At 43.0% G+C, this 19984-nt stretch overlaps 1 protein-coding gene across 1 annotated transcript in view; it reads left to right on the forward strand.

Annotated features, from left to right (window-relative positions):
* FER1L6 (fer-1 like family member 6) overlaps nt 1-19984 on the forward strand; it is a 117790-nt gene that overhangs the window by 93978 nt on the left and 3828 nt on the right. Inside the window, exons 34-38 of the mRNA XM_034668521.1 lie at nt 2912-3054; nt 5292-5380; nt 5869-5967; nt 8214-8455; nt 9826-9989. Coding sequence (XP_034524412.1) covers nt 2912-3054; nt 5292-5380; nt 5869-5967; nt 8214-8455; nt 9826-9989 — 737 coding nt within the window. The remainder of the gene's footprint in view (nt 1-2911; nt 3055-5291; nt 5381-5868; nt 5968-8213; nt 8456-9825; nt 9990-19984) is intronic.

Consider the following 19984-nt stretch of genomic DNA (forward strand, 5'->3'; position numbering starts at 1 on the left):
AGAGGGGGTTGGCAAGATTTAGAAACTAACCACCAGGAAAATCACTGATCAGAGAAACAGCACATCTAGACTCTCCACCTGTCTCCAGTATGATTTTGGTGGGGGAGGGGAGGGGAGGAAAGAAGCAGAGAAATGGAAAGCCTGAGCCAGGCTTCCTCTTAGAAGAAGTAACAGTCAGATGGCTCTTCTGCAAGGGACAGAACCAAACTAAACAAGAACTGCATGCAAAGAAACCCAGACCGACAGAAAGCGGATGGCTGACTGCCAAAAGCTGAGGAGGGCGGGGAGCGAGGAGCAACCACTTAACGGGTACAGGGTTTTCTTTGGGCGTGATGAACAATTTTTGGAACTGGGTACAGGTAGTGATTGTACAACATGATGAATGTACAACATGATGAATGTACTACATGCTACTGAATTGGTCTGTTATGTTATGTGAATGTCACTTCAATTTTTGTTTTAAGGTACATTTCTAAAACAAACAAACAAAAAAACATGCCGCCCCCAAAAAAACCCCAAACCCAAAAAAGAACAAGTACCAGCAAAGAACTTTTCTGTCACGCTACTCAGAAGTCCTGCCTTTCATACAAGCATGCAGACGCAGAGGTATTAACCAGAAAAGAGAGAAGACAAAACAAAAAACATTAGCCCCAAGTGTATAGAATGGCAAAAAGTCTGAAGGGAACCACTGATCATACTTAGATGGTTCCTTTCATAGCTACTTTGAGGGTTTCCTCCCAGGGGAATGCTGGCCTCACCCTCTCCATCCTTCCCCCCTCTTTCCAGAGAAGGATACAACGCCTGGAGAGACACCTCCAAACCCACAGAAATCCTCACAAAGCTCTGCAAAGACAACAAACTGGAGGGACCCTACTTTCGTCCTGGGAAAATACAGATAGGAAATCAGGTCTTTTCTGGAAAAACAGTCTTCACGGAGGAGGACTCTGGTAACTCCCCCAGTATTTCCTGTTGACGTTGCTCCTCTTTTGAAAAACCTGCTTCTGGTGGTGCTTGTGGCTGGGGAGAACAGCCCTCTCTTGTAAAGTAATCACGCTTCTGGTAGAAAATTTGGAAAAGAAAAGAGGATAATGAAAATCACTCAGAATCCCCAAATCTGGAGATAAGCATGCTGCTTGCTGGTCTATTTCCTTACAGTGTGTGTGTGACATTTTTACAGAATCAGAAGTGTACCGTACGTATATAGTATTGTATCCTGCTTTTTCTGTTTCCAATAGATTATGATGATTTTCCTTTGTTCTTTGAGACTGTCATTGACAACATTCCATTTTATGGCTGTGCCATTTATTTACATTGTGTCCATTGTTTTTTGCAGTGACACAAAGCTACCATGAACTTCCTTATAGATATTTTCCCACTTTTCTGGTATTTCTATAGCGTTGATCACACAAATGGGACTGTTGTGTTGGAAGGTAGGCAGTAACCTTAAAATGAATATAATATGAAATAAATCACTGGACACATCCCAAACTACCCCCATACATGTTAAACCAACAGCTCTCTTATTTCAGCACCAAGAAGCAGATTTTTCCATATAAGCATCGTGGGACATACCAGGAAGATCCCAGAGGGGCTTTCATAAATTTAGGATGAGAAAAAAGCCACCTTTACTTTACTTTCATGATACAGAACAATTCTTGTGATGCCATTCCCATCCATTTGATGCAAATCGATAGATGCATAGCTACAAANAACAATTCTTGTGATGCCATTCCCATCCATTTGATGCAAATCGATAGATGCATAGCTACAAAGGTGGAAAACAGTTTGGGAGCTTCTGAGGCAGAACACCCAGTTAAGGACATCTCACTGGATGTTTTCACACTGTTATGTTGATCCCGCCACTTTGACACCAAAATTTCTTCTCACTTTGTTATTTTGACCCCAAGAACCTCTTGAAGGTTTTTTGCATGCAGTGTAATTGACATTTAAATTGTGTATTAATGACCTATGAATGAATTTCTCTTGAGAAAAGTATTTTTTCACAATATACTCTATTAGGTCAATGTAATTCCTCGGTCAACATTCTACATTTCATGATGAAACCATTTTCTTTTGGCCACCAAAAATCCGAAATGATGTTCATTTCAGTCAAGATCTGATTGAACTTTATGACAAAAGATTTAGTTCACTGATTATGTGTTCATCCTCATCAACTTTTACTGATTGTAATTATTGCTATTGGGAGATTGTGTGTGTGCGGCCTTTTTTAAAAACTGAACTCAATGTCCCTCTGTCAAATTTGGCCATTCTAAACCTTATCAAAAAGATTTGATTTTTTTCAACAATCTTTATGTTATTTTTGCAAGTCCTTTATCTACCGGTAGTTTTTCTTACATATTGCCTTCTTTGGTAAGCTGACAGGACAGAGAACCTTCCTCACGAGCAGATGTGTTGGTGGAAAGGAGCAACAATGAAGAAAGATAAGACCTCCATGAACGCATACTGTGCGGATTTCACCGCCTCGTTCTGGACCACCCAGATCCACTGGGCCCTCTTACACTATGGTGTTAGCAGACAGTTTTATATCTCCAGGAAATACACCCTTTCCAGTACCTCAAAGCCAAGCTTGTAGTTCACAAGTTCTAGAGGAATCTTATTCAAGGGTCAAATGGAGCCTCAGACTCTGAGACCTTGACTGCACTCTGGTCATCTTGTCGACCCGTCTTACTTCCCGCTCCCTAAACCTCCTGTCTCTTTCCCTTCCCTCCAGTCCACCCCACTTCTTTCTCTTCTCTATTTGTCCTTTTACTCTTTTGCTCTCTCCCTGTGCCTCAGCACATTTAAATTTAACCTTTAAGGGAGTGTTTAAAAGTGTACCTGACAGTCTGTCGCTGTTACATTATGGGAACCTGTATCTGACAAATGTCTTTATTTATCTTCTTCCATGCAGATGAGACGGTGGAGTCTTATGAGCACCTGGCTCTGAGGGTTTTACACTCGTGGGAGGATATACCAGAGGTTGGGTGTAAACTGGTTCCTGAGCACATAGAAACTCGGCCGCTGTACCACAAGGATAAGCCAGGAATGGAGCAGGTAGTGGCCAAGATGATTCTGGCCCCAATAGGAGTGTTCATCCCCAAGGAACAGGACTTTATCCCTAAAAGTTGTTCTTGTGTGCCCTAGGGTAATGGTTCTCAACCAGGGACAGTTTTGTCTCCCTGCCCCAGACTTTAGCAATGCCTGGAAGTATTTTTGGTTGTCTCAAGGGGCGGGGGGGATGCTACTGGCATCTAGAGGGTAGAAGTCAGAGATGCAATCAAACATCCTGTGCTGCACAGCCAGCCTCCACAACAGAGAATTATTCAGCCCTAAATGTCAATAATGTTGAGGTTGAGAAATTCAGCCCTAAAGTCAGAGCTGGATTTCGTGCTTCTGCCTTTTTAATGGATTGAGTTATCACACTCTTTTGAAAGAATGCTGATATTTGAGAAACTTCAAAATCCATCTGGCACGCATAAGACCTTGTCCAAAATCTATCAGTAATCCCACGGTCCGTTAGTTTTCCCAGGGAAGCAATAGATGGTGACTTATTTTGAAGAACTGACAAGAAGAAGCTGTTTGGAAAAATAACCAGAGATCTGGATTATGAGTTAGAAGTGAAGAGAAGATCAACTTTATTAAGAGCCTTCTTGATACATACTTATTAATTATAAGTACATAATTAATATGTACTTATGTACTAGGCCCATTATGTAAATTATCTCAGGATGATCAAAGATTTGTTTATCTAAATGATGGCCATTTTCAGAGTAAAAAAGCCTGCTGTTAATAATTAAGCTGGTACAAGGGGCACCAGCAGGATTTTCCTAGACAAATAGGGGTGTGTGGGTCACCTTACCCTTACTCCCTAATACAGCCTCATGGTGTATTTGTTATGATCCTTGCTTTTAAGATGAAGAAGTTGAGGTTCAGAGAGTTTAAGTAACTTACTCAAAGTTACTCAGCTGGTAAGTGGTAGAGTGGGATTTCACCCAGGCAGTTTGTCCCAGCCCTGGACTCACTCACTGTGTCACTTGGCTAAACACATGAGCTTGACTGCAATGGGGCGGGAACACCCACACTGTCATCTCAGCAGTGCTGGGATGTAAAACTAGTGCTAGCATGTGTGGGGCAGTGCCTTGAAAGGATAGCTTTAATCAGATGTGGAAGCCCATGATTGGTTCCTGAAATTTGCTGCCAGATGCTTAAAACCTTTTGGTTACTGGTGTCCTTCATTTTATCTTGTGGCTTTTTGGTTATAAGTGAATGTTAATATCTCTTTAGAGACTCTAGGATTGTAATCCTCCATTAATTGGCTCTTCTCTTCCCAAATGCTAAACCCTTTGCTTGCATTGTCCCTTCCCCAGGAAAGCCCTTTTATTTTCTAGCCAAAGCCCCTCCTTCACCCAAATCCTACAGATCCTCCCTGCTGTGGTTGGGAACCCCACTTCCTTCATATAAAATCTCCTCTGACCATTCCAGGTCTTATTGATCACTCATCTTCTTGTCTGAGCTGATGCAGTACTTAGAATGTATACAACAGGCTGAACATTGAACCCACTGGGCCTTCTCCCTACATGGGCCCTCAGATCCCTTGCAGCAGGGTAAATTCTGATGTATGGAGTGCAAAGCAATGGATGGGAGGCCTTATTCTGCCACTGATTGGCCACAGGACTCATATCATTTCTTTGGCTGCTCTAAGCCTTGGTTTCTTTTGATGTGTAACACAGAAATGTAGCTGGGCTAAGCAGTTATGGAGGTAATGAAGTTAAAGTACGTTGGAAACAATGAAGCATGATACCTTTGACAGATAGTATTATCTTTTTAATCCTCAGGAGTTTATAGAAAAAGCAGAGTCTCTGGAGTCAACAGACAATGGTTGAATCCAGACTCTGCTACATATTGTCTGTGTAAGCATGGGCAAGGTGTTTTCTCATCTGTCAAGTAGGAATAATAACATCTACCCATTGGGGATATTGGGAGAATTGACATAATGTTTTGTCAAGTGCATAGCACTGTGTCTGCCACATAGTAGGTGCTCAATAAGGGTTTGTTTGCCCTTCACCTGCTCTTAACATACGCTCTGACGAATTCTTAATAAGAATGTAAGTTCTGTCTTTGTCAACAAATACCCTAGGCATGTATAATATGAATAATACCCATATGATAAGATATGATATGATATATAGCTGATATCCATTTCCAGTCAAGGGATCTGTTAAAACCATGAATGATCAGTTGCCCATGTGTTATCCCGCCAGAGTTAAAGAAGAGCTTCTTTTCTTAACCAGGGCCGCCTGCAGATGTGGGTGGACATGTTTCCCAACGATATGCCTCAACCTGGACCCCCTGTTGACATTTCACCAAGGCAGCCGAAAGGGTAAGTCAGCTGCAGCCTACCTTCAGGGGAAGAGACCATGGTGGCCGACTAAAAGATCACGACATTTGATCAATTACGTTGCCTGTTGCATTGTAACATCAGTTACATGGATTAGTTGACACCTGTAATCACATCTCACTTTCCATCTGGCCATTTAAACCACAGGGGCGAGTGGTAGTAATGGTAGCGGGGGTGATGGTTGAAGTGCTGGCCCCTGTTTTATGGAGGGGCTACTGTGCGTAGGCATTCTACAACATTCTGAAAAAATGTCAGCTAATAGAAGCAATTTCTGCTCAGAGAACTTCATGTCCTTAGTGATTCCAGCTGGGACACTCGGTTTTGATGGAACCAAGACCTTAAGCGTTGATATTTTTGATGTTGGTGAAGCTGAGGAAGCCCATTGACTCACAGCAACACCAGAATCCCATACACACCAGCTGACTCTGCTTTCAAGGTCTTCAGCCTAACGTTGCCTTCGCTTATCCCAGGTATGAATTGAGAGTAACCATCTGGAACACTGAAGATGTCATTTTAGAGGATGAGAATATCTTCACAGGACAAAAATCAAGTGATATTTACGTTAAAGGGTAAGGTCATCAACAAACTACATGCCCCCTTTGCTTCCCTTGCTCCTCTCTCTAACCCCTAACCGAACCTATGTGTCATGGAAGGTACTCCACCCGTCTCTTACAGAAGGAGTCCATCTTACCCACCTTGTTAGATAAGGCCACTTCCTTTGTCAAATACTGTTGGGTCATTTTGCTAAGAATTATTACCTTATGAAAATATTTTTTTGTGAGAAAATCTTATTCTATAAACATCTCTTTCAGTTAAATGTTGGGTACCTAAGCTTTTTGAGTGGCATTCAGAATACCTTTACACCTGAAGCAAGTAGAGAAGTGCAACTGATGAGAGATTCAGTGTTAGGAAGTGTGTAAGACTAATACAGAAGCTAAAGTTGCACCTTACCCTGTGCTAGTTCTACTAATAAGAAAGACGCCATCCTAGGGCTCAGGAAACTACTCATTCCCTCTCTCTCTCTTTCCCCCTCCCTCCTTCCCTTCCTCTTTATCTTTCTCTCTCTCTTTCTCTCTCTCTCTCTCGTTTTGGCTGTGACACAAATGCTCCCTTTGAGCCCCTAGTCATGGGGACAGATGAGGTGGTAGAGAATCAGAAGGAAAAGTGATTCAAACATGTCCCCTTGGATAAAACCCATCTCAGAAACAGTGAACTCATCTCAGTCTCCTTTTGGTATCTCTTTGCCTTCCCCAAACAAGGAAACTTCTTCATTGGCTCCACTTCTAGTGTGCCATTGAATCCTGCCCATTTATCTTCCCAAACAGCCATCAGCACTGTCCATTTTCATCTACACCATCACTATAGTCTTTCCCTCCATCATTTCTTGTTGAGGCCACTGAAGTACTATGTGGATTGATCTGTCTGTACTCACTCTTGCCTCCTATAACTTGTTCTCTATGTTGAAACATGGGTTTTCTTTTCAAAACACAATTTGATCACATCACTCCTGTACTTTAAACCCTTTAATGACATCCTATTTTCTCTGGACGGAGATTCAGATCCCTCATATGTCCTAAAATATCCCATCTAACTAGCCCCTCCTCTCTCTCTCCAGGCCCGTCTCATTCTTCCTTGCTTTGTGCTCTCTAGTCATGCTGAGATTCTTTCCCTCATCAGAATGTGCCACCACACCACAGGGCCCTTATGCAGCTCTCTCTGATGACTTCTGTGCTGCCCCCCCCCATCTCTCCATCCCCTTCCCTCTGTGGCTGTAGCTCTATGAAGGCAAGGACCATCTCTCTGTGCTCCCATCACTCCTCTAGCAACTAGCTCACTCCTTCCTCGTAACAGATACCACATATATATTGGTTGGTCGAGCACCATCTTTACCTAAGTAATTGTGTCCATACTCTGAGTGGTACCACTCCTCTGGGACGAAGAAGGTCTTTATCCTTCCCTGACCTGTGGGGAAGGGATGTCTGCTTTCAGAAAGCAAGGGGTTTGGAGTTATCAATTAGTTAAAATTAAAAGCACCTAGTTTCTCAATGATTCACCAGGGATAAAGTACTAGGGGAAACTATATTAATAGTAGCTTACTCTATCCTGGGGATGGAGGAGGAAGAGCAGATAAGAGGAAATCACATTCTATAAAACGTGGGGTACACGAAGCATACGGCTGTTACCTCTTATAATTCTTCAGAGCAACCGTATGAACTAAGTACTGTCATTGCTTCCATTTTCCAGATGAAACAGAGGCACAGGGGGGTTGGAGACCTTATCAGAGCTTTCCAGTTAGAAAAGGCAGAGCCAGGATTAGAATCCAGGTGGGTGCAGACAGGCTTCTACCCTCCATGCCATGTTGATGCAGGCCAGCTGGATTTTTGAGGCCCAGAACCAGAGGGGAGGGAGCCAATCACAGGCTGATAACACAAGCCTAAACCCACCAGGGTAGTGGGTGCAGAGGTGGGACCCTCACAGGAAGCCCCAGGGGGAGAGGATACTCTGATTACACTTTCCTTCACATTTCCTGAGTCTTCCCTCTTTACTGCATGGGGCTTCAGGGCCACCCCAGAACCACAGACACCTTCCAAACCTGGCTTAGAATGAGAGTCTCGTTTCTCTTTCAGACCCTTTGACTCCTATTTCTCTCTTTCAGATTCAGTGGAAACTTCCATCTCAATCTAACTATATCATAATTTAAAAACTATGATCTGTGACCACATTGAAACTAGTTAAATCACTCTTGATTATACTGATGTGTGGATAATGTACTCAGGGACTCAGGGTGTGTAATTCTTTTTCTGTCTTTGTTCAGGTGGATAAAGGGTCTGGAGGATGACAAGCAGGAGACCGACGTGCATTACAACTCCCTGACTGGCGAGGGGAACTTCAACTGGCGCTTCCTGTTTCCGTTTCAGTATCTCCCAGCGGAGAAACAAATGGTCATTACCAAGAGGGAGAACATCTTTTCCTTAGAGAAGATGGAGTGTAAGACGCCAGCCGTGCTGGTGCTCCAGGTTTGGGATTTTGAAAGGCTGTCCTCGGATGACTTTCTGGGTAAGCCAGTGGCTTCGTAAAGCTCACATTAACGTTAAGGGTTTCGTCCCAGTTTTGGAGAGCTTAGTTTGATGTAGCTACAAGGATAATAATTTCAGTGATAACAAAAAATTAGAAAGACTTCAAATAGCCATTAGTAGGGGATTGGTCGAATAGGTTACAGCTCAACCTTATGGTGGAAGATAGGTTTTCAAACAGGCTTAAATTCATCTTTGCTCTACCACCAAGAAGCTGTTAAATTTTGAGCTAGTTACTAGTCCCCTATGTATCTCAGTTTCCTTCAGTTATAAATGGGGATAGTAATATTACATACCTCTGAGAGTGTTTGGAGAGTGTTTGGAGCTCTAAATTTGAAGTACAGCTTCAAATCTAATATAATTTCAAAATATCATTTAATTTATTATAATTAAATATAAATTTCATTAAATTATAATTAATATAATTTAATGTAAAATTAATATAATTTAATAGATTTAATAATCTTAAAATATAATTTAAAGCACACATAGTAAGCACTCAGTAAGTGATAGTCTTGCAGCCATTAAAAATATTCAAATATTTAATGAGTTGGATAGTTGTACAGGATTTATTAAGTGAAAAAGGAACGTAGAAAAAAAATCCCCTTTCCGTGAAATACATGTTTATATGTATCAGAGGCAGAGACAGTCAGAGACAGGCAAAGAAACAATGACTGACACAGGATAAGAATGAACGTGTGGAGCAGTGATCAACTATTGGGGGATGGAATTATGGAAAATTTTTCTATTAATTTCTGGTTTATGTACATGCTCGAAATGCCCACAGTTAACAAATGTTCTGTAATAGGGAAGGCTATTGAAGAGGGAGAGATAAAATACTCTTGCAGTATTATCTTATTTTCTATAATATTTACTCATGGAAAATACTTTGTTGAGAGCCCACTAAGGTGTTAGACAGTAGCTACAAAGACAGGAAGACTTACTCCCTCACCTGGAGGAGTTTAGTGGACTCAGAGGGAGGTGAGTTGAGGGAGGCGATTCTTTTCGGTGGATCCATGCTAAGACAGAGGAAAGCTCAGAGGATGGGCACATAATCCCCACGCACTCAGGGAATAGACAAGATGTCCAGCAGTGACAACACCCGAAACTAAGCCTTGGAAGTTATATATTGTAGCTCTGCCCTGTCTTCTACCTGCTGCTACATTGGGGGCCTTGAGGGCACCAAATGTGTCTTGGTAATATTTGTATCCCCCAAACCTAGTACATGCTAGTGATCCACTGTGGTGCTGTTGAACGACTAGTGAGTGAATGAATGAATGAACAGGTGGGTGAATGATTGGTGGTGATGGATACTAAAGCCCTTCCTTAACTATCAAAGGTATCTCTTCTCAGGCTCCCTGGAAATGAACCTCAATAGTTTCCCCCGAGCAGCCAAGTCTGCCAAAGCCTGCGATCTCACCAAGTTTGAAAATGCAAGTGAGGAGAGCAAGATCTCCATATTCCAGCAAAAGCGTGTGCGGGGCTGGTGGCCTTTTGCTAAAAGCAAAGAACTCACAGTAAGTGGCAGCTGTAGGAGACAGTGTTGGGGCGGGGGGGCAGACAGGGACCATCATGCTCTTTAAATGAGTCACTTTGTAAATGTCAAGTGCCTTGAAGTGACAGAGCGCTTTAGGGCAAAGGTTCTGTGGAGAGGGAAGAATTTTGAAAACTTTATAAATGCATTAAGCTTTTGTATTGCAGCATACTTGATCTAATAGCTATGTCAGGTGGTTTTCTAACCTCTTAGCTTGAATTTATGCCCCTGGCATTATTTTTTTTTCAACATTTCTTGAAATTATGCATTAAGTCTTGACTAATGTACAATTTTAATGGAACAAACTCATCCCTTCACCCTCAAATGCAGGACTCAATTTTAAAAGGGATCCAGAATTTTAAAACTTACTTGAGGGGGGGCAGCAGGGAAAGCTATTTCTCCTTTTCCCGGCATTGCCAGCCTGGTCCACCATGTGGAACATGCTGTGGGTGCTTAGTCCTTTCACGGGTATCGGGAAGGAAGTTCTGCAGCCTCCTTAGTGCCCCTCCATAAGAGAGGGCAGATGACCCACGTGAGGGGCAGGGTTGAGAAAACGGAGTGCATTGGTGGCCCCTTTCCATGCTGCCTCCTCCTCTTGGTGGAGAGCGTGTTCTCCCCTCTGCTCCTGTGCCCAGTGGCAAAAGCACACCCAGGTTGGAGCTATCTGGTCACACCTGGTTCTCTCTTGCTGCTGTAGGGGCCCGGTGTGTATGAGGCACCTGACTGTCCTGACTCCATGGCATCTAGTTTTATTATATTTTCTGGAAGGTTTTCTCTTCCTGCCATTCTCAGTTGAACCTCTGGTGGGTGAGGTTGGGTCAAGAGAATGAGGCTGTAGGCCTCACGGGCTTAACACATAACAGATGCTCAGTCAGTGAACTGAATGGTGAACGGGTGAATTCAGCAATGAAGTCAGCATGACTGGTACCTTCAACCAGCTCAGAGTCCAGTGAGAGACAGATGTGTCCACAACCCAGTGGTACAGGCAATAGTCAAAGTATAAATGACACAGGGAAGGAAACGAGAGGAGGGAGGGAGCTGATTATCTCTGAGGCTGTTGAGGAGTCAGGCAGAGCATCGGTTTTTCAAGAGCAAAGGCTGATGAGAAGGCATTTGCTAGATGAAGAAGAGGGTGGATACCTTGAGTAGAGGAACCACGACGAGCACAGCATGGAGGCATGAAGCCTCCCTGTGTGGAAGGCTGACTGGCCACTGGTCAGAACTGCGAGTGCAGCATGAGGTCAGGACATGGGGACTGCCAAGTCCCAAAATCCAAATTCGTGTCTTTTGATACAATTACTGTTTTTAGAAAATCATCAACAGGGGCGCCTGGGTGGCACAGCGGTTGAGCGTCTGCCTTCGGCTCAGGGCGTGATCCCGGCGTTATGGGATCAAGCCCCACATCAGGCTCTTCTGCTATGAGCCTGCTTCTTCCTCTCCCACTCCCCCTGCTTGTGTTCCCTCTCTTGCTGGCTGTCTCTATCTCTGTCGAATAAATAAATAAAAAAAAATCTAAAAAAAAAATCATCAACAGTAATTATGTATGCATGATTACATAATGGCCATCGTCATTTATTACATTTTTATAGCCCTTTAGAGTTCGCAAAATACGTTCAGACTTCTGTTATTTCATTTGATCCTAGTTGACTATTTTCTGTCACTTATTTCTTCATTTCATGCAACATCTTTTTATTGAGCATCTATTAAGTGATAGGTCCTGGGAATAAAATCTGACTGATAACAGACATGAGTCTCTGCCAGCGTGGAGCTTACTTACAGTCTAGCATCAAAGACAGACACACACATGTTGAAGTGTTTGGATTTTATCCTCGAGCAATGGGAAGCCACCGAATGGTCTCTAGCAGGGAAGTGAGGGGATCTGACTCAGACTGGAAACACAGTCCCTCATTGCTTATGTGGACAATGAGTGGGAGAGGGTCACAATTGGAGAAGGAGAAGAACTAGGCAGAACTGTAGGAAGAAAATGATAAAAATGTGCCTGAAACATAAACCCAGAGAAGAGTCTCTTTTGAGAAGGACAGTTGGGTCTCTTGTCAGATGCCCCTGAGTGGTCATAGAAGAAGCAGAGAAGTGTCCATTGGATTTAGCAACATGGAGATCACTGGTGACCTTTTGAAAAGTAGTATTGTAAAGGCTCGTAGCAGCACTGTTCTTAATAGCCCAAAAGTGGAAACATCCAAATGTCCATCAACTGATAAATGGATAAACAAAAGATGATATATATCCATACAGTGGAATATAATTTGGCCATAAGAAGGAATAAAGCTCTTTTTTTTTTAAGATTTTATTTATTTGACACAGAGAGAGAGCCAGTGAGAGAGGGAACACAAGCAGGGGGAGTGGGAGAGGAAGAAGCAGGCTCCCAGCAGAGGAGCCTGATATGGGGCTCGATCCCAGGACCCTGGGATCACACCCTGAACCAAAGGCAGACGCTTAACAACTGAACCACCCAGGCGCCCCAGGAATAAAGTTCTGATACAGGCTTCAACATGGATGGACCTTGAAAGCATTCAAGTGAAAGGAGCCAGTCACAAAAGACCACATACTGTATGATTCCATTGATAGGAAATGTCTAGAATTGGCAACTCCATAGAAAGTAGATGGGTGGTTGCCAGGGGCTGGAGGGAAGGGGAATGGGGAGTGACTGCTAACCAGTACAGGATTTCTTTTTGGAGTGATAAAAATGTTCTGGAATTAGACAGTGCTGATGACTGTACAACTTTGTGAATATACCACAATCTATTTTATTGTGACTTTCAAAGGATGAACTTTACAGTATGGGAATTATATCTCAATATTTAAAAAGCATTGTTGGAGGAATGGTGAAGACAGACATAGGCTAGCATGTGCTGTGGAGCGAGTGGGGAATAAGTTGGCAGAGACAACATGTGTAGACACTGGAAGCCTTCACAATTCCATCTCTCCCTCCTACCCCCAAACCGCACCAGCCAACGTCCTCAGCTACCCTCTGCCAGCCACTCCCTGTTCCCTCCACACCCCTGCTCTTGTAGGGATTGGTACTCCTGCCTGGAATGCCTTGATTCCCTTCTTCTCTGGGAAATCTCCTCCTCCTTAAATATTTTGAGACTGTTTTCAGCAGTCACCTCCTCTGGGAAGCCTCCCTGATGCCCTAGGCTGGGATATGCTTGCATGCCTTCGTACTTCCATAGCTCTTGCGACACTGATTTGGAATTGTCTGTATACGTCATGGTTCTTCTGAGTCCAGAGAGTGTGCTTTTCCTCTGTTCCTTTTCTGAATTTGTAGTGTCTCACGTGGTGTCTGGCACATAGTACATGTCCAGTGAATTTTTACTGAATGAGTCAACACTTAAGACATTGACCCTGTATGATGTGGTTTTTGAATATCATTGAGGTTCAGCAGGGTGGAGTCCAGAGCCTATGACCAAGAAAGAATTCTTGAGACGTCTTTGGTGCAAAATAGTGGTTTATTAAAACATGGGGACAGGACCTGTGGGCAGAAAGAGCCACTGCCCCAGGTTGTGAGGGGTGGTCGATTGATTATATACTCTGGGGTCCGGTTGGTCGGGGTGGGGGGGGAGGTTTCAAGAAAGTACTTTCATATGTTAAAGAAGGCTCACAGGCTACCAGAGACCTTGGCATTGTCAAGTTAAGGTTGTTTACCCCTCTTGTAAGGCATTAACATGAAGACAGTTGGGAACTTCCTGGAGGCTGCAGATTGTAAGGACATTTAATTGTATCTACATTTCCTTCTGGAAGCTAGGTTATTGATACAAATGCTTTGTTCTTGTAGATCGCTAAGACATTTGTAAACTGAGGGAGACTCAAGTCTTGCAGGATTGTGGTCACTATAGGTTAACTGTTTCTTTGTCCTTTAGGGCAGCCAGGAGTGCCTGAGGAATGTCACATACGTCCCATGGGGGGGTGCGGGATGTCAGTTTCTTCTTTTGTCCTCAGCTTGCCTTCTGTTCCCTCATCACCTACCATCGAAGAGATTTTATGATTTCCTTCTCTTTTTATTCAGTGTACTGACCACATAGGAAGTGTTCAACAAATAGTCTTTGAGAGCAAACACATCAGCGTACATTTCTTTATAAGACTCAGTGTCCCAGTAGAAACCAGAGAACAACGTGCCAAAGAAGAGCGAGGACAGGTAGATTTTAACGGTGAGAGGTTCCGAGGATACAGACAGGTTGTGTGAGGACAGTGGAGAAGGGATGAAGAGGTGTTTAGGCTGAGATAGTATGTTTCCCTAGACTGCATTAAGCATTACTCAGTGGTTAAGACCAAAGAAAGTAGAAGCAGACGGCTTGGGTTTGAATCCTGTCCCCTCCTGAGTAGCTGTATGACCTGAGGCAAGTTACTTAACCTCTCTGTGCCTCAACTTCCATTATCTATAAAATGGGGATTGATAATATATACGTAACTCATGGGGTTTTAGCAAATAAATGAGTTAACGTACATGAAGTGTTTAGAACCATGAAAAGAAAGGAAGGCAGCCCAAATGCAATAGACTGTTTATTCAGAGCTGGCTATGACAAGAGAGTCGGCCACCATCATTCAGGTTTGGGGCAGATTCAAAGACAGGGGAGTAGGGAGGCTTTCTAATGAAAAAAAAAAGGGAAGATTTCAGGTTCGTTCTGATTGGAGGTTGTTGGCAGGCAGAGTAACTAGGAGGGGGGCATCCTTTGTGACTGGTCAAGGGAGAATACTGGGAGGGGGACACAAAAATTAGGGAATCTGCCTCAAATAGGTAACTTGAAGCCAGGAACCCCCAGAAACTGGGAGGGAGGGGTGCTCACTCCCTGGATGTTTACATTGCGAGGAGATGGCTCCGGGGGCTTTGGGAAAGGTGGGTCCTGGGTATTAAAGACAAAGGGCCTGTCAAGTAATCCAAAGGATTTATATGCACTTCAAAGAGAAACAAAAGGGCTTTCAAATTACATTTTCTGAAGTGACGCTCTTAGAAAAAGGAGAGGGATATCTCTTCCTTTGTTTTCCACAGGAAATGTTACACTCCTTGTTTTTAATCTGGGTTTGTCTTTACACATCCTAAGGGAAAATGAGAATTGACTTCATCCCCACCCACCAGGCAGCCCTGCAATCCCTGCTTTAGCCTGCAGCGGCAGGGGTCTGACCCAGCTGCCTCTCGACTGTCCTCTTTCCCCCAACGGAACGGGTAACCACACGGAGGAAGCCAAGCCGGTAGCCTTCTCCCAGGATGGCAGCCAGTTGGATGAGCCCCTGGGAGTCAGGTGGCATCATGGAAAACCTCAGTCAGGGCCCTGCCATCTCCAAGTCTCAGTTTCCACATCTGTAAAAGGAGGGGGTTGGACTGGGTCCCCCAAGGTGCCTTTGCAGTGCGGACACCCGCTGCTTCCGAGCTCCTCACCCCCCTTTCCTGAAGCCAGCCCTGGGGACTTCACCATCCTGTCCCAGGCACCAGCCGGCCAGCAGGGATCTGCTTAGGGCCACTGCCACGTGCCCTGACTTATTTTTAAAGCTGCTTATCTGTACACGCAGGCCGTGCAGTTTAGACATCCGGATCACAAAGCTCCTAGTGTGGAATGCGCCTGCGCTTAGAGTCAGTGAAAAACCGCTCCAGGTGGGATTTGCAAAGAACAGGTACCCTTGGGACAAAAGGAATGTGGTATGGAACAGGGGCTTTATGAGACATATTGCACTGTGCATTTTGTACATGTTACCCTCCTAAAAGCAGCCTTTAAAGAAATCACTACTTTAGAAGGTGAAGATCAAGAAGTTTCTTACACAGGTGAATCCCATCGATTGACAGTTAAATAGCCCAGCTCAGTCTCAAGAACATCAACTAAAATTAAAAGGGAGGTTTCCGTGCTTCCGGTTTCATGTGAAAAACACCCGTCAGTGGCTACCGTGTCCACACACTCATCTGCTAGGCTGTACAGGTTCAACAATGAATGAGACAGATTCCTGGCACCAGAAGTTCACAGCTTAGCTGAGGAGGTGGTAGACACACAGATCATCTAAACAGTATGTGGCAAATTCAGATGCTCTAGGAGCAGAGTGAAGATTATTTTGAGGCAGAGTAGGTAATATACACTTTACAGGAAATTTAAAAGACACAAGAGTATAGAAGGAAAGAGCACCCACACGCACACCAGCCCAAGAAAGCTACTGCTCATGTTTGCGTTGTGCCCAATTTGTGTAGATTTTGGTTAATTTTACATAGTAGTGATCATTCCGTATTAAAAATAGTGCTTTTTTTGGTTTGGGTTGGTGTTCTAATGAGCATTCCCCTACGCCAAGGCATCAACGTTCTTACCAACTCTTTGTATTCTCGAAGTAGAAATGCAAGTTTAATCATTGTGCTTTTCCTCAACATTTATTCGTTTAAAAAAGTTAAAATGTGGAAAAGTTGAAAGAATAGGATAATGACCAACCACTTATCCACCACCTAGATTCAACACTTGTTAATATTTTGCTGTACTGGTTTTGTCTATATATGTGAGTATATAGTCTCTCACACACACACACTCCCCGCCCCGCAAACATACTTATTGGCTGAGTCACTTAAGAGTCGATTGTAAACATTCCAACACTATACCCTATTTAAAACAAATCAACCGAGTAAATTTGAAGATCTAATTGGCTTTATTAAACAATTCATGAATAGGGCAGCATCCCTTCTAGCAAGTAGAGGGGAACTCCCCCAAGTTAAACAAAAGGAAGATTTTTAAAGGCAAAGAGAGGGCATAAAGGAAGGAATTTATTAGCAAAGAATGCATTATTTGGGAAAGGTGCCCTCCTTAGAGGAGTGAAAGGGTGTCTATCAGTAAATTTACAGGTTGAAATTCCATTGGCTGATTAAAGGTTAAATTCCTGGGGTGGGGGGCACTGCAGTTAGGGTATATATTAACTCTTGGTTTGTTGACATGGGGCCTTTACCTAAGTAACTCCATCATGGGCCCCTGGTTTTCTTTTTAACAATTCCTGAATACTTCTGCACGCATGTCCTAAGAATATGGGCATCCTTTACATAACCACAGTGCCATCTTCACATATATGAAGTTAATAATGATTACCTAATCTGATATCCATACTCTATTCATTTCTCCATCTAGAAGAAGGATACCCTATTCCCCTCAAATGTATTTTATAGCTGTTTCTTTTTTCAAAACAAGATTCAGTCATAGTTCATGGTTATTTTTGTCTCTTTGGTCTATTTTGTTTTAGAACTGTCTCCCACCATTTTTTCCCCCATGACAATACCTGTTTGATGAAACTGGCCTCACCTCTCCAGTTGTTTTCTCATGATGTAGTTTATCTTATTCTCTAGACCCTGTATTTCTTGTGAACTAGAAGTTAGGTATAACGCATTATCAGGATCAGGTTAAACATTTTTGGTAAGAATACTTAAGACCTGGGGTGCCTGGGTGGCTCAGTCGTTAAGCGTCTGCCTTTGGCTCAGGGCGTGATCGCAGGGTCCTGGGGTCGAACCCCGCATCGGTCTCCCTGCTCTGCTAGGAACCTGCTTCTTCCTCTCCTATTTCCCCTGCTTGTGTTCCCTTTCTTGCTGGTTGTCTCTCTCTCTCTCTCTGTCAAATAAATAAATAAAATCTTAAAAAAAAAAAGAATACTTTAGACCTGGTACTGTTTATTTCATACTGAATTAGGCCAGGAGGCACATGCCCTCATATGGCCTCACTAGTAATGATGCTGTGTTTACTCACGTGATCATGCTGGTGACCCTGAGCTCTCTGCATTGTAAAAGCACATTTTCCTCTTTGCAATTAGCAAGTAACCAGGGGGTGACACTTTGGCACTGTGGGAAACGCCTGTCCTGCCACCACCTTTCACCTAATAGTGATTATAATTATTTATTTCATTGGCGTTGCAAAATGATTTTTCTAACCTGTTCTTCCTTCTTTATCCATTCCTTCTTTCCTTCTATCCGTCTCTGTCCATCTATCTGTCTATTATCAATCCATCCATCCATTCATCTATCTATATATCCCTATCGTCTATGTATCTAATTCTATCATTCTTTTTCCATTTATTTATTTATTTTTTAAAAGATTTTATTTATTTATTTGAGAGAGAGATAGAGAGCACAAGTAGGCAGAGTGGCAGGTAGAGGGAGAGAGAGAAGCAGGCTCTCCGCTAAGTAGGGAGCCCGATGTGGGGCTCGATCCCAGGACTCTGGGATCATGACCTGAGCCAAAGGCAGCCGCTTAACCGACTAAGCCACCCAGGTGCCCCATCTTTTTCCATTTATTAGTAAGAATTCTTCTGTTAAGAAGACCTTTCTCTCAACAAATGGAAATAAATTATATTTATTTATTTATTTTTTTTCCTCAAAAAAAAAAAAGGATAAATGTTTCATTCTATCAATTACCACACTGTAGAATCAAGATTTGGTACAAGAGGTACCTCCAATGGTGGTAAATGAGATTTTTTTTTCTCACCATTTTTCCTGGTATCACTATGGACTTAGGGATTTAAAAATATTTTTTCTAACTCTATTCACTGAAAAGATCTAGAAGTAAAATCACCACGTAGCAAGAAGACTCCTAGCATCCGGATCCTAGTTTCTAAATACCAGTCTCTACTGAAAGAACCAGGCAGGCATATTTGGCTGACTCCAGACCTAGGACAGAGAGAATACAGGATGAGCCCGGGACATATCATTGTGACAAATAGGACAATTTGAATATCTGACAGAACAATGACTGTGCTTTGCATATTAAGATTTTTCTGAGTTTTGAATGATTTCCTTAATTTATCTGCCCAGAAATGGCATGCCTAGGTCCAGAGTATGACCATATAAGGTAATATACACACTTACATGGACATTATATGTATGCATGCATATATGTGTGTATATACATGTATGGATACATGTGTGTGTCCCTCTTCCTGAAAGACTTTGCCAGCACACATCCCCACCATTAATATATGAGAATGCCTTACCCCGTACCAGTGAGAGTTGTTTTAATAAGCAATAATTATCACTGAAGAAGACATATCTGACCTAAAGGACCTGCACCCCTCCCCAGGGCATCCGCTCTCTGGGCTGGGTGAAGTTCAAAGCCCTTAAATAACACACTCAGTGCAACAAGTCCAATCTTTTCAGGACCTTTCCTGGTCATTTTCTTCCATCCATAGATGTCATTAGGTTAATAGATAGTCTCTCAAACTGTCCATTTTTTTTCTAGCTCTGATTTAAAATTACATTTGGAAGATATTATAAGCTTAAGACCTCTACTTGGTGCTTGGTTGACTATCAATAATTAAAATAAGGTTGGGAACCCTCTGTGTGGAGAGATATAGAATGAGGAGTGGTATTTATCAGAATATGTCAGTAAACACTTTCCTCCTGGGGCCTGTGTGATATCAGAAAAACGTTTTGTGGCCACTGAAGCAGGACAGTGAAGTGGGGGCAAGGCCCTTCATGCTAATAACCAGTGGCTCCTATGTCTGGCGCAGAATTAATTCCATATGCTCTGCTTCCCTTTTCTTTGCATTTTTTTTTTCCTGTGGGAATCTGGGTCTTGCCTGGGTGTTTGTTATATGGGCAGATGTTTCTTATCAAATTACGTGTTTCCATTCATGAAATAGTGTTGAAGGTAGCAACTATAATCCCTTGAGGTTACTATTTACCAGGCACTAGGTTAAGCACTATATATATGTTATTTCATTTATTTGTCAAAGCAAATCTGTGGGGTATGTGCTATTAACCTCTCCAGGACAGTGAGACGGAAGCAGGTAACTCAGCCAGAGCCACACAGCTAGTAAGTGGTAGAGCCCGGATTCAAGGGCAGATATGTCCGCACCATCCTGTTCACTCAGCTTTTACGGTATGGTATGCTACGTGATAATAATCCTTAAACTACCCAAGGTCATCCCTTAGATGGAAGCCAAAAACATCATCATGCCAGGGCCATGGCAAGGATTATGGAGCTTCTCTTGAACATTTCAAAAAAGGCACATTTCCTTACT

The sequence above is a fragment of the Ailuropoda melanoleuca genome, chromosome 9, assembly GCF_002007445.2.
Source record: "Ailuropoda melanoleuca isolate Jingjing chromosome 9, ASM200744v2, whole genome shotgun sequence".
NCBI classification, from domain to species: domain Eukaryota; kingdom Metazoa; phylum Chordata; class Mammalia; order Carnivora; family Ursidae; genus Ailuropoda; species Ailuropoda melanoleuca.